Source organism: Nasonia vitripennis (assembly GCF_009193385.2).
Source record: "Nasonia vitripennis strain AsymCx chromosome 4 unlocalized genomic scaffold, Nvit_psr_1.1 chr4_random0004, whole genome shotgun sequence".
Classification (NCBI taxonomy): Eukaryota; Metazoa; Arthropoda; class Insecta; order Hymenoptera; family Pteromalidae; genus Nasonia; species Nasonia vitripennis.
The window spans coordinates 1,318,914-1,334,082 of NW_022279639.1; the positions used below are offsets into that span (position 1 = coordinate 1,318,914).

At 36.0% G+C, this 15,169-nt stretch overlaps 2 protein-coding genes across 20 annotated transcripts in view; both read left to right on the top strand.

The window, feature by feature from the left end:
* Window positions 1–15,169, top strand: part of LOC100117353 (kinesin-like protein KIF13A) — a 1,179,147-nt gene that overhangs the window by 882,616 nt on the left and 281,362 nt on the right. The window lies entirely within an intron of this gene.
* On the top strand, window positions 1,809–3,956 carry LOC103315422 (cyclin-dependent kinase 3-like). Its single transcript, XM_016987169.2, has one exon. The coding sequence runs from the start codon at window positions 2,769–2,771 to the stop codon at window positions 3,351–3,353; it is 585 nt and encodes a 194-aa protein (XP_016842658.1). The 5' UTR covers window positions 1,809–2,768; the 3' UTR covers window positions 3,354–3,956.

Genomic DNA, 15,169 nt, shown 5'->3' on the forward strand with positions numbered 1-15,169 from the left:
TTTTTTCAGTTTTCAAAAATTTTCAAAGTCATTCCATTATTTTGTATTAGTGTCAATTTTTGAGAGTGAACTACTCTTAACAGTTATGTAGATAGCAAATTAGTGCAGAAAAGCTTAATCGTGTTTTTTACTTCTTGTAAATCGATAATTATTATTGAATAAAATCTGTTTCCCTGTTTACTGGTCTGTAACAAATTATTTTGATTTTGATCATGGCTGATTATGGTCCCAACGAAATCGTTGATATGATCATGATTTTGGGAGAAAGTCGAAATAATTATGCAGCAGCTGCCAGACTTTATGCTGAACGCTATCCCAATAGGAGACACCCAAGTAATGTTACTATTCAAACCTTAACTCAGAGAGCTCGAAATGGAGCTTTTGTTCGTCAACGCCGTCATCATGAATACGACGAAAACGATCCTCGTGTTATTACCATTCTAGCGATTATTCATCTTAATCCTCACATTAGTACTCGACAAATAGAAAGAGAAACAGGTATACCTCAATCAACAGCATCCCGAATATTGAGAGCGAGAAGATATCATCCTTATCACATAACATTAACACAACAGTTAGCTCAAATGATATGATTTTGCGAGTACGTTTTTGTCGATGGGCAATACGAATGATTCAACAAGATCAAGACGTTTTCAGGCACGTTCTTTTTTCAGATGAATCAACATTCAGAAACACTGGAGAATTGAATAGACATAATTACCATTATTGGTCAGATGAAAATCCTCATTGGTTCAGGCCCATAGACAATCAACACCGCTGGAGTGTTATGGTCTGGTGTGGAATCATCAATGGCTATTTGATTGGTCCTTATTTCTTTGAAGAGAACGTGAATGGGGTAAACTTTTTGAGATTACTTCGAGACATTTTACCTGAATTACTAGAAAATGTAGACCTAGCCACAAGGCTAAGAATGTGGATCCAATTAGATGGAGCACCACCACATTATGCACGCATTGTTCGTGATTATTTAAACACCCGCTACAATGGCAGGTGGATTGGGCGAGGTGGCCCAGTTGCCTGGCCCCCTCGTTCAACTGATTTAACCCCTCCCGATTTTTACTTATGGGGATATCTTAAGAATGTTGTTTATGCTCAACGGCCAACAACGCGAGATAATATGATCGAACGCATTCGTACAGCTTGTGCAGCAATCCCTCGAGATGTTCTACTTAGAACCATAAGACAATTCAGAGCTCGACTTGATCTTTGCATCCAACAAAACGGCGGTAATTTCGAACAATTAATCAATGGTTAACTCCAGTTAACATTCCATAAAAATACCAAAAAAATAACAAAAAGGGAAAAAACAAAAAAAAACAAATAAAAAAAAATACAAAAAAAAATAAAACAAAAAATGGGATGCTAAATCCTTTTGACAACCTCCTCGATGGTGCATCCTGGGTTCGGCTGATGTCAAAGGTAATTTCCGCACAAAAGATGATTTGTTTCCAAAATCACATGTTCGAACGTAAAATTTCCCGCTCTTTCCATTTCTGGTGCCAAAAATAGGGGTTTCTATTTGAAAAAATCGACTTGACTTTCAAATGACCTTGAAGGTCATGCTCAATGACATTGTCAAGGTCATCATCAGATAGCCAGGGAAAAATCCTAAAACTTGTACCCGAAACTTTTTTCGCTGGCATGCTTTGCCAACGAGATAATTGAGATTAAAGATTAAAATGACTCACCCTGTATATGGGTGTGTGTGTGTGTGTGTGTTTTAGCATATACGTTTTTTATTATATATCTATTTTTTCAATTATATTTATTTTTTAATTTACAGAAAAGTGATAAGAAGAATAAAAGGATATTGGAATTTGTGTGGAAAAATAGATCATATAAAAATGCACAATATGAGCATATGAAGGGATTAATCGGAGGAACCAAAACAATTAAACTTAGTATAAAGAAAACCTATACGTACAAACAAATACAAGGCCTAGCAGTAAATGCTATGATAATCAAGCGAAATAAGTCGTATTTCAAAGATGTGATTATCGAACTTGGAACGTTTGATAATAATTCCTTCGTAACTTTTACAAATGCAGATGGAAAATCATATGATTATTGGGAATTCTCGCACAAGATTCGCTAAAAGAGTCGCCACTGTTGTAAGTTGTACATATTTACAACAGAGATAGAAAATGTTTCTAACGATTCACAGATTTCCTCCACTCCTCTAAAAAAATTCTAATAACATAGAAGGCAAATCATGAATTGTGCAATCGGAGCAAAGTAATGTCAGCGAAATATGTCTGAAACCTTTAAGTGCTGTGGCAAGCACGCGTAACAGTGTAAAAAAAGCAGCGAAGCCTACGTTTGCACTCTCTACTACTAGTTCAGTAGCTAGTAATCCAAATAGTCTGTTAATAAAGCCAATAGATTCGACTATGTCAGCAATCGCATCGCCTAAATACAGTGCTTATCTTCCGTCTAATCAATGACCGTTACAATTGCAATCACATAGCCAATTAAATAGTGTAAACTACAAATTCAACAGCGATGCGAAAATAGCAATATTAATCCCAGAAAGACAAGCAACAAGTTATACTCCAGAAAAATCAGAACTAGATACTCTAAGACTGTCAATACCAATCATTAACACGGAAGAAGTAATTTTACAAAGTACATGCTCACGCAGAAGATTTGGCACAGTTAATGTTGGAATATAGCATAACGTGGAGGTGGCTGTTAAGAGGGTGAAAATATTTAATAATAATAAGTATATTTTACGTGAAGTACAAATTATGGATAGGATAAGACACCCCATTGTTATTTCTATTATGACTGTAGGATTCAATCCGGTGAATTTTTATATAGTAATGGAGCATTTTAAAAGCTCAGATTTGAGAAAAATACTTCGAAGTACTCGAAAAGATGTCAAGTATCAATTGTCTGACGAGCATAAGATTTATATCTTGTCACAATTGTGTAAAGCAATTAGTTTCTTACATCAACTATCAGTACCTATTATACATAAAGATTTAAAACCAGAAAAAATACTGGTCAATGAAGAAGGCGATACCAAGATTTGTGATTTAGGCTTGAGCAAGTGCGATGACTTGCCCTCTGCACTTCACACGACAGTTGGCAGAAACCGTAAAATCATATATTCGTACATGGCACCAGAAATTTTGGTGCATAATGAACCTACTACAACTAAGTCAGACGTTTGGTCACTAGCGTGTATTATTCATAAAGTTTATACTGGAGAGGAAACGTGGGAAGCTCATTTACGCACCACAAAAGGCAGCTTCAGTACAATAAGTGACAAATTGAAGAAAATATTTGAATTAAAGAAAAAGCCAGACCTATCAGAGGTACCACAGTAAATTAAATTCATTCTATAACTATGTTTTGTTCAAAACAAACAAATGAGACCAAAAGCTGGTACTCTGTTAGATCTATTCCATTGTATGAACATGAAGACTTAAAACTCATAACATAATTTTTTTTTTATGTTAGTTTCTTTGTTTCATTATTCTTGAGTGAGAAACTTTAAAACCATTCAATATAAATTTATATTTCAGTAGACTTGACATGAGTGATCGTAATATTTTATGTTTATGCAATCATAATTGCCAAAATAACGCACGAAATTATGTTATAAGAAAGTGTCTGTTGACAAAATTGAATTCACTGAGAAGATATAAATAAAAAAAATTATTTAGTTAATACAAAAATTGTTTTTTACAATAATACTTATAAGGAATCAAATACCAAAAATGACTTAGTGATATAATTTATTGATAATTAATTAAATGAAAACGACTGAATTATTTAATATTATTAAAAGTGATAATTTATTGTACAGAGACAGTATTGTATCGATTAAATATTGTCAACAATTATAGATTCGTTTTGTCAGTTCTATCATCGCTAAAATAAGAGATACCATTATTGTACTGGATCTATAATAAAGTCAGAAAAAATAACATTTTTAATTGTAATTATAATTTTTTTGCTTTTCTTCTTCCAACATATTCTTAAGTCTTTAGCCGGGCAATTGTTCATATTGACTTTGCCAACTAGGGCCTGTTGTCCCTGTATAGCAGCCTTTTGTGCAAGAATCACTGATGCGTTTATATGCAAAGAGGCATAATTGAATACTAGCCTGAATTTCCTTATCATCCACTTTTTCATCCCTCTCACCATTATCGTAACCATCATCGCGCTCATCATCCTCAATTTTTTACCATCCGTCTCTTCCCTGGTATAACAAACCTTATCTCTCAAAACTGACGTCAATTCGTCGTGTAAGAGAAGTGCATACTTACGCTCGGTCGCGCATAGTCGAAAAAATTCGGAGGAAAAAACACATAACAAATATCATTTATTTTTTTTTTTTTTTATTATTATATATTATTTATAATATATATTTACTCGTCGCGCGCTCACACATCGCGTCTATCCTATATGTCACGTATTTCTTTATCGTTCTTCGTGTCGTCAATTCGTTGATTCAATATTTTTCCTCTTATCAACTCGTGCATATGTCCGTCAATAGTGTTTCGACATGAATTCACGCTCACAACATCGATTATAAATATTGATCGCGCGATGTGCGATGCGCTCGAGTCGAATATCGGCTTGGCTTCTATGTAACTATTGTCTCGTCTTGATTTTTTTTGTTATTATTATTATTATTATGTCGTGCAGTCGCCACGGAGCACCGTGCGATCGTCTCCAAAGTCGCCGAATTTGTTTACTATTTTTTGTTAGCTTCAGCAATACGTGATTCTGACCTCGCGAATTCTAACTTTAGATCTGTTAGTTTTATTTCAATTTTTTTGTCTTTTTTTCTAAGCTATATACGTGCCTCTCTTTACTCACTCTGGCGGATACTCGTTTTTTAAGAAAAATATAATACTTTTGCGGAATCGTTCATTTTCTTATTTTTTTTTCCTTTATCAATGAATATACATGCGTCAACTTTGTATACGTTCATGTATCGGATAATGACCACTTAAGTCGACTAAAACTATAAACGTATATCGTAAGCAATAATTCTCGAATCTACTTTATGTGAGAAAACAAATGGCTTAGCAGTTGTGCCCGTCAATATTTTTACGAGCATAACTATTTCACAAAAGTTTCATTTTAAACGTGATTTATACTCAACATTGTTATAGAGTTAATATTTGCTGTCAAATCACACCATTCCAGTAGACAGAAAGAAAACAATTAAAATTCGTCTCTCGATTCCTGATATTATTCAATCCAGAGATATTACCTTTTATATTTATTTATTTTTTTATTTTCATATTTTTCATCAGTGTCTGCGACGCTGTGCCTCCCAACACAGGTGCATAACACCTAGAGCCTCGCATGCGCTAGAATTTTTCTTTAATCGTAGGATTTGGCGCGATCATCACGTTTGGGAGAACGCTAGGGAGAGGGGAAAATAATCACACACATTGGTTATAGTTTATTACACTCTGTATTTCGCCCATCCCTTCCCTACAACGCGGTGGCTGTAGTGCCTCCCGCGCACAATTTAGCCACGCAGGGCTTATGCTGGCACGCTTACACACGCGCCGCGCAGTAGACGGCGGGCCTCAGGCACAGGCCCAGGTCCAGTCCGCTGGCGGCTGGCTCGCTCTCTCTTTATCTGTCTCTCTCTCTCTCTCTCTCTCTCTCTGTCTGTCTGTCTGTCTGTCTGTCTGTCTGTCTGTCTGTCTGTCTGTCTGTCTCTCTCTCTCTCTCTCTCTCTCTATCTCTCTCTCTCTTTCTCTCTCGCGTATGCACGCTAGCCCCCAAAGATCTGACATTTTCTAAAAACACTATTTTTCGACTTAAAATGTCTCAAAACATATTTCCTACATGTTTTTACACAAACTCCAAACATTACTATTGCAAGGCTTCCTTAGGAAGGAAGCGAAAAAGATTAATAAAAATGCTGCATGATCAAAAAAAGCTGTCAAATGCCACATAATCTGTGATAAGGAATGACTAATCTATAATAGCAACATGGGTCATCAATATGATATAAAAGCTTCATCTCCGTCACCGCACACATAAAAATTAAAAATAAAGTGCTAAACATTATGTATACAATGTTCTGATCAAATTTTATGCCCCATTTTATACTTAAATTCGATGTGTATAATATTGCCATGTCAACTCTTCAACCCTTTTTTTTAAATTTCAATCGGACTTACGGTAAAGAATACAGGCCTGTCGGAAAAAATCGCACCGCAACTTTTGAATCGTAATTTTGAGCATACTAATAATCCGACATCACCCAACTTTCGTACATATAAAGAATATTATAATCCCTACTTTTTCCCAAAATTTAAGCGCCCCAGCTCAAAAAATGACGGAGCTGTGAATTTTCGATAAAACGCCTAATTTTCCGGTTTTTCCTAATTATCCGATTGAGGCGTTTGACCTCTCATTATATAGATTTTTCTATTTTCTACAAATCATCTTATTGGGACATTCCGACAGCTCCTTTAGTTTTAAAGTTATAAGCGGAAAAATACCAATATCACGTTTTTTTTGCAATAAATTGTTAATAACTAACAATAAGGAACGGAAATGCGTGTAAAAAACATACCCTTTTATTTGCTTATTATCCTTTAAATGATCGCACAATCGGTTTTCTACAACAAATTAGGTCACAATCAGGCAGTTTTAAATCCCTAAAGCCTGGCCTATATATTTCCATACGAGTGCGAAAAAGTTGATTCTATACGAGTGCAGAGCCAGCTTTTCACGCGAGCATAAAATATTATATTTCTGATAGTAATTTTATTGTTGGAAATGGTCAGGAAGAGTATGTAGAACAATAATATCTGGAAGAAAGCCACCAATTTTGTACACTAACTTTTTTATAAACAATTAAAATACGATTTCGGAATTCTTTTCACATTTTCCTCTGCAGTTCAAAAAGTATTGATTTTAGCGGAAAAGTTTAAAGTAAAAGTTGTTTATTATTCAATTATCCACGAAAAAGTTGACGATAGCACCCCTCAAAATCCATTAGTTTACTTGCAAATTGGAAAACACCACAGAATTCGTCAAAATCAAAATTTGTTAATAACTTTTTAAAAAATTACCTTATTTTATTGGTAGTTTAAGAAAATGTACTACTCTATAGTCCAAATAAGCATGCCAAAGTTCAAGCTTCTATCAATCACAGTTTTTATTGAATAGATGTCTATATTTCGAAATTTTTTTTTCACAATACGATTTTGATGTAAAAAAATCATTTTGATTAGGCGCCGTAGCTTGTGAATAAAGTAAAAGAGTTATATTTCAAAAAACTTTTTCGAAAACCACGAAATTTTTATTAGGAGAGTCCCTGGATGCTAATGTTTATAAAGTGCTTAATTAACTTTCTTCTCAAAGACAAGATTTAAGTCTAATCAAAATCGAATAAAGCCCATCGAAAAGTACTGATTTTTATCTAATTAAAAAAAAGTCGTTTGTCTACGAGCATTAGGAGCCAAGTTATGTTTTTTTTATAGCAAGCTATTATTTAAACAATAAAAAATTAGTATTTTTCAATTTTTCATGTTTGCGTGCAATTTTTTTGTATTTATTGCAATTGTTAAATTTGATTAATTTACACAATATTGTATTTTATACGAAAAATAATTATTATTAATATTAATGTATCTATAGTATATTTTTATCATATTTACTGAGTTAGGCCCTTTTACTATTAGAAGGTCTGTCAGCTTCATTGAAAATTGACAGAGGAAAGGGTGCAAGTTCAAATTTTAGTAAGTTTTCCATGTCGTCTTTTTTTCCAATATGAAGCGAAATTCTTTGAAAAAGTAAAGTTGGATCTATAGATATGACTTCATTATCGACTTTAAGCGAAGAATTTACAGCTCAAAGTGACAAAACTCTATTTTTTCTTTGAAATTTGACATTGCCAAAAGTTTTACCTATTATAGATGCAAGTCCTGAACGACCGATTTCCAAAGATTTGTGACAATTAATATTTTCAGTTGCTTTTAAACCTGTACTAATGGACATTATAAAGTCTTATTCTGGGAATGGATCCCGTGTCTCTATAAATCTTAGTAGTTTTACTTAGTCATTTTTATCTTGTCTGAGTCGAGAAGATCGTAAATCTACAAGTTGTTCAGAAATAGTTGAAAGAGTATTACAAATTTTTCATGGCTTCGGAAACTTTAACAAGTATCAGCATAGATAGAATCTATTTGGCTAATACACGTTGCGTAATTTCTTGACCATGTGTTAATATTCCAACAATTTTCATGGATCTTATAAGCACTTGCTCTATTGTCATGTCTGACCAAATTCCAGACCAATACTTTTCAGACCTTCTAATAGTAAAATAGCCTAACTCAGTAAATATGATAAAAATAGACTATAGATAGTAGTATATGTGCAAGGATAGGGACAAGATGGCGGCCAAAGAGGGGAGGTAAGAGCCTCAGTCGGCGTACAAGGATGGGGACAAAGATGGCCGCCGTTGTAGGGAACAGCTGACGCTCGTACAAGGTTAGGTCCAAGATGGTGGACAGAGTGGTTGGGTTGTGTACCTCTCCCCTCTAGCCAGCGATATAGCGTGGCTGTAGCGTCTGTGGGAGTTACCCCCTCCCTTCAGCAGCTGTCAATGCATCGTGTACATGTGGCGTCCTTTTAACTATGTGTTGGTGAGGTAGATTTCTGTACCTTCTAACACGTATGCATACATATGTGTACATGCACGTACGTATGCATACATATGTGTACACGTCCGTACGTATGCATACATATGTGTACACGTCCGTATGTATGGATATGTGTACACACATCTCCACATTCAGGCATATGTGTGTGTGTGCACGCGAGCGCCTGCTCGAGAGCGTCTATACACGCTCATATGAATATAATAATAATAATAATAATAATTATAATAATAATAAATATCAATAATAATTACGTAAAACTAAATAAATAATAGGATATATGTTCAGTTTCTGTAAATAAGGAAAAACAGGTTTTTATTTTATGTATATATATATATATATATATATATATATATATATAAATCATGTGCTGTATTTTCAATATTTATGGAATAATAATTCACAATAATAATATTCACTTAGGTGTCGTAATTTTTTCAATTACAGTTTCTGATATTATATTACAATGTAGTGTTAGCAGTTCACTAAAAATTACGTCAAAATAATTTTTATTAAAATTCTCGTCAAAGTTAGTTGATATTGCATTTTTAATTTCAGTATTTTTCGAGCGTAAATACTGTTTGACATAGGATTTAGTTTGAGGGAGTACAGTATTTTCAATAAATTTTTTGTAAACATTATTAATAATATCGTTACTGCACTGTGACACTGCAGAGGCTATTTTGACACATGCCTCAATCGTATAGTCGATACACTCAAGCATATTAACAATGCCCTCAAAAGTCGTCTTCTGTAGAACAATTGCAGGAGAGTACGCTTTTTTCTTATTGCTCACTTCATATTCTACACGTTCATTAGTGATTATTGATGTGTAGCTAGTGGTGGTCTTCTTCTCGATTTTATCCAGTAATATAGCTTTGGTCCCATATGAAGTTGTAAAGCTCAGTGTAATTCCGTTGAACGAGATCTTGTCAAAAGCTGCTGGATTATTCTGTACTTCGTCACTAAAATAGCTATTAATTTTAGCAAAATGTAGTTTGAACGTAGTCCATGTGTCGGTTGTGAAATTTATACCAAAAAATGTTTGATTAATTATTTTTACAATACAAGTAAAATCGTTATTGCTTTGGGGCTTAAGACCAACGATAATTTTTTTAGTACACGATGTGTTTAATGGATAAACTCTTGAATATAGTAAATATTGCAGAGCATCTTCTCGTGAATTATAAGATGCCATTGCGATGCGCTTTGTATCTCTTGACAAACGAGTGTTGTTCATGTTTTAAACAAAACTTGTAATACTACTGTGAAAACTGATGTGAAAACGTACGTCTGTTACTTAATGCCGTAGCAACTTGAATACTCAAAGACTGTCACAGCCATCCTTTAAATACGTTTGCGTGAAAGGGTAGTATACGTGTTTATACAAGAGAGGGAAAGAGAAAAGAGCGTGTATGAATAATAACTCTAATGACTAGAGTATGGTGAAATTTGTGTTTAAATATAATTACCTAGATAGTACGCTATACCGTCGCCCCACTACGGCTGATAGTATCGGACAGCGACGCTTCACTGATGCATTTAAAATGTCTCATAAACTCAGTCGTTCAAACGCAGCCTCAGTAATGACGATGCGTCGTTATCGTTCTTTTAGTTAGTAATCGGTTGTCTAAATAACTTTATTATTATTAGATCATCAGTCGCAATATCATGCATGGGTAGCCTGTGTCCGTCCTAAGCACGTCATTAACGACTCATACACAGCGCGACGTTGTAGACCATTAAACTCCCTAAACGGTCACTTCGGTAGGTCATTAAGGGTCTCGGGTCGGTTCAGCGCTCTCCAGCCCCAGCCAAACGTACGTCTGAATTTCCAAAGATTCACTTTGTAGCCCGAAAAGTATCCTTCAAAATTATTTTATTACAGGTGCATTAAAGTGCCTACATATAATAAAATAATTTTCGTGGATATACGTATGGCTAAGGATGGTCCGCTGTTATTAAAGAACGGTATCGTCAGGAGGTTCAGAGTGGGGAAACTATCGGTATATAAGGTCCTAAGGAGTAGTTTAGTTTACTATTCCAAACTTACTGTCTACAAGTGCGGATTATGCACAGTGTCTAGTGTGTTGTGCAGCTATCTAAGTCACAGAGAACTTCTTGAGTGTACAAAATGGATTTCAAGACGGAGACTTTGTTCAAAATCCTTGCCCGATCCGATGCCCTGGGCGTGGCATTCCTCCACGCTAGAGGTGACAGCGGGTGTATTCAAGAAATACGTAGGTTTCGGGATGAACTTCACGAAGTGAAACTCTATATGAGAGCCTATCAACCTCGTGGCGGAGAACGGACCAACCGCACCCTGACCACGGCGCTGAGGGATGCTGTCAGGGATGTGAGAAGGTTGTTCCGGGAATTTATCCAGACGCAAAGCACGGTGTGTATCGGTGTCTTACATAGACACAGGGTGTTTAAAGAGGATTTAGACTCTTTAGAAACCGTGTCTATAGTGCTTAGAGCACGAGGAACCGAAAACGCACCTTAAGTAAGAGCCTTGATGGGTCATTTACTTCGACTGAGAGAGGGTAAATATTTATTATTAAAATTCGTAATATATTAGTTAAAACTGCGACTTTAATATTATTACTTATTTTAGGTCTACAACGCGAGAATGATGCTCTCGACGCTGTGAATGCAGAGCTACCTGGAGACGTGTCATTCGGTTTAAATGACGAGGACCATCGGGACGCCGAATTGATGGTTTTGGAAGAGTTTGACGACGCAAGTTCTAATCATCATCGTCAAAATCAAGAAGAATGCGTGAATAGCATAGGTGATTATAGTGACTCTAGTGAGGGCGGCTCAATTCTAGGCAGTAGCTGGACCAGTGATTTGAGTGGCTGCTTCAATGCGTACGAAAAAATACGTACAGTGGAGAACCTGGATGAAGAGTCTATGGAGATTCCGGACGCGCTATTGGAAGAAGCAGCCATAGCAGCTGAGGAAAACTTTTCACTAAGTGAAAGAAACGCAGCAGATCACCCTGAGGTGACCTCAGCGGAGCTCCAGGAGGCCGCAGCAGCGGAATCTAATGAAGCCGCAGCAGCTGAGGTTCAAGAGGTAGCAGCAGAGCTTCAAGAGGCCGCAGCAGCGGGGGTTTCCGCGCCAACAGCTGCAGACCTTCCAGGAGCATCTGAACCAGTCGTCCCGGAAAATAGTGAGTACTTTGCTGTAGTTTCGGATAGTATAGATTACTATCCTAGATTTAAGACTAATGCTAGGGAAGTTAATTTAAAAATAAATGAAGATGTTTTAGTTAGCGATAGACCGGATGATTTACAGAGATGTATGCGGAATTTATTTAGTTATACAGGGTGACCCAATTTAAACGGGCACCGCTCATAACTCGTCAGGGACAGCCACAATCGAAAAAATGGTAGAGACCAAAGTTGTAGGATATCGAAGGGGCAACCCGATGGTGACCTTGGATTTGACCTTGAACGCGTTTTTCAAGGTCATTTGAAGGTCAACTTTGGATTTTTAAATAGGAACCCCATTCTTTTATTGCGGGAATGGAAAGAGCGATAAATTTTACGTTCAGAATGGTATGTTCGGTTGCGGCACTGAAGGTCATCTCAATGTCCTGCAGCCAGAATGAAACCCCGCCTACGTAATTCCTCTAGCAACGCCAAATTAAAAAAAAGTGGTAGAGACCAAAGTTGTTGTATAGGGGGGGGGGGGGGGGGAGAATTGTGACCTCGAATTTGAGCCAGTCCTACAAGGTCATTTCAAGGTCAAATCCAAGGTCACCATCGGGTTGTCCCCTCGATATCCTACAACTTTGGTCTCTACCAATTTTTTTAATTTGGCGTTGCTAGAGGAATTACGTAGGCGGGGTTTCATTCTGGCTGCATGACCTTGCGATGACCTTCAGTGCCGCAACCGAACATACCATTCTGAACGTAAAATTTACCGCTCTTTCCATTCCCGCAATAAAAGAATGGGGTTCCTATTTAAACATCCAAAGTTGACCTTCAAATGACCTTGAAAAACGCGTTCAAGGTCAAATCCAAGGTCACCATCGGGTTGCCCCTTCGATATCCTACAACTTTGGTCTCTACCATTTTTTCGATTGTGGCTGTCCCTGACGAGTTATGAGCGGTGCCCGTTTAAATTGGGTCACCCTGTATAACTGAAAATTGTGCGTCGACTGATTACGTAGGAATCACAATATCTAGTAATTTTCTACCAAATTATCTAACCATCTAACGGACCGTTACATAATTTTAGATTGTTGACCGACTACCAATTCAACGATCTCTGGAGGATGATAGATCTTATCACTCAGAGTTCGCGTGAATTGAAAGTTGATGACACGTTATGTATTAGAATAATTAGCATCACACCGCCTACGGGTAGAGGATCCCTAACAAATTATGATATTATAAAATCAAAATCCGTAGTTAGCATAGTTAATAAAGACGCTAAATGTCTACCGCGCGCGTTAGTCGTAGCCTTAGCGCACTGTGCAAAACAGGGGCAGGATTCGCCTATCGTGAAGAGCGAGTGGGAACGGATACGAAAAAGTAAATTGAAATTTCAGCTGGAAAAAGCTGAAGAGTTGTGTAGAAACGCAGGTGTTGATATTAATGCAACACTTGGTTGTGGGTTGCCCGAAATAAAAAAATTTCAGGATTTTTTAAAATTAGGTGAGACTATAATTAACATATACACGTTAGAGCAATTAGGTACTGGTGACTCAATATTTTTTGATGGTTATAAATACGTAAAATCTGAAAATATAACTCCAAAACGTTTTTTAAACATACTATATAAGCAAATAGATAATGAGGTAGGTCACTTTGACGTTATAACCAGCTTAACTGGTTTAACAGCTTGTAGATATTACTGTCCCTTTTGTAACAAAAAATTAAATCGTAAATCAACACACAAATGCGCGTATACGTGTGACCGGTGTATGACTACACCTATGTGCCCGAAAAATACCGAAATAATAAAATGTCGCGATTGCTCACTTAATTTTTACGGTAAAACGTGTTACAATAGACATTTAAAAATAAACTCATTTAATAAAAATATCAGCATCTGCGCTGCCGTGAAAAGGTGCAACACTTGTAATAATATCATATCCGTTGAACAGAACACTCATGAATGCGGTAAATCATACTGTCCCACTTGCACATGCGTAAGACCGTATAATCATTTGTGTTATGTACCGATTGTACGAAATAAAATTAAAAAAAATGTTGTGAATACGGTAGATAGCAAAGCCATAGAAAAACCAGCGCATGCTTTTCTTTTTTATGACTTTGAAACTACCCAAGAGGAAGAGTTCGAAGGTCTCAGCAAAACTTCTTTTAAACATAATGTAAATTTAGGTGTAGCGCAGTTATGCTGTGAAAAATGTATTGATTCAAATATGAATCAAGAATGCACGTTTTGTGGCGGTGGTGTAACTATTGTGTTCAAAGGCACCAACACCGTCAAACTATTTAGTGAATATATAATAAATGCAGAAGCGTCAAAACCAAAAAATATAAAACAAATTGTGTGTATAGCACACAATAGTAAGAGCTTTGACGCTCAATTTATATTAAAATACTTTGTTGAAAAAACAAACATTACACCTAAAGTTATAATGAATGGTACTAGTATCATGCTTATGACTATGGGTGAAGGGCTCAAATTTGTTGACAGCTTAAATTATTTTCATATGAAATTATCTGACTTACCAAAAGCTTTTGGTTTTTCCGATGATCTGATTAAAGGTACGTTTCCGCATTTATTTAATAAAAAAGAATATAATAACTACGAAGGTACTATACCTGACGAGAAGTTTTTCTCTCCAGACTCCATGGGTGTTCACGAGAGAGAAAAATTTCAATCGTGGCATAAAGAGATGCGAGAATCTAATTACGTTTTCAAATTTCAAACTGAAATTTTAAAATATTGTAAAACCGATGTTGACATTCTTAGAAAAGCTTGTTCAGCGTTTAGAAAAAGTTTTGTAGAAGTAGGTGGTACATGTCCGTTTGTTGAAGCATCGACAATTGCTAGTGCTTGCTCGAAAGTTTTTCGTAAGAACTTTCTCAAACGTGACGAAATAAGCATAATACCGCCTGGTGGTTACAGGAAGAAAAATACTCATTCTAAAGAATCTTTAGAATGGTTGCTTTTCAAAGAGAAGGAGACAGGATTCGACATTCAACACGCTGGTAAAGGAGCTGAGGTTAGGCTCACCGAAAACATTTTGGTTGACGGTTACTATGAATCGGTCACCGGTGATCGATACGTTTTTCAATATCATGGGTGTTTTTATCATGGTTGTACTTCATGTTATAAGGGTACCGAACGCTTAATATCTGTACATGGTACGAATTTCGAAGAAAAATATACGCGAACTTTAAATATGTCGGCTCGAATAGTAAAGGCTGGGTATATATTAACTGAAATTTGGGGTTGTGATTTCAAAAAAATAAAAAGTAATTTTCCAACTGACATAAAGAGATATATTG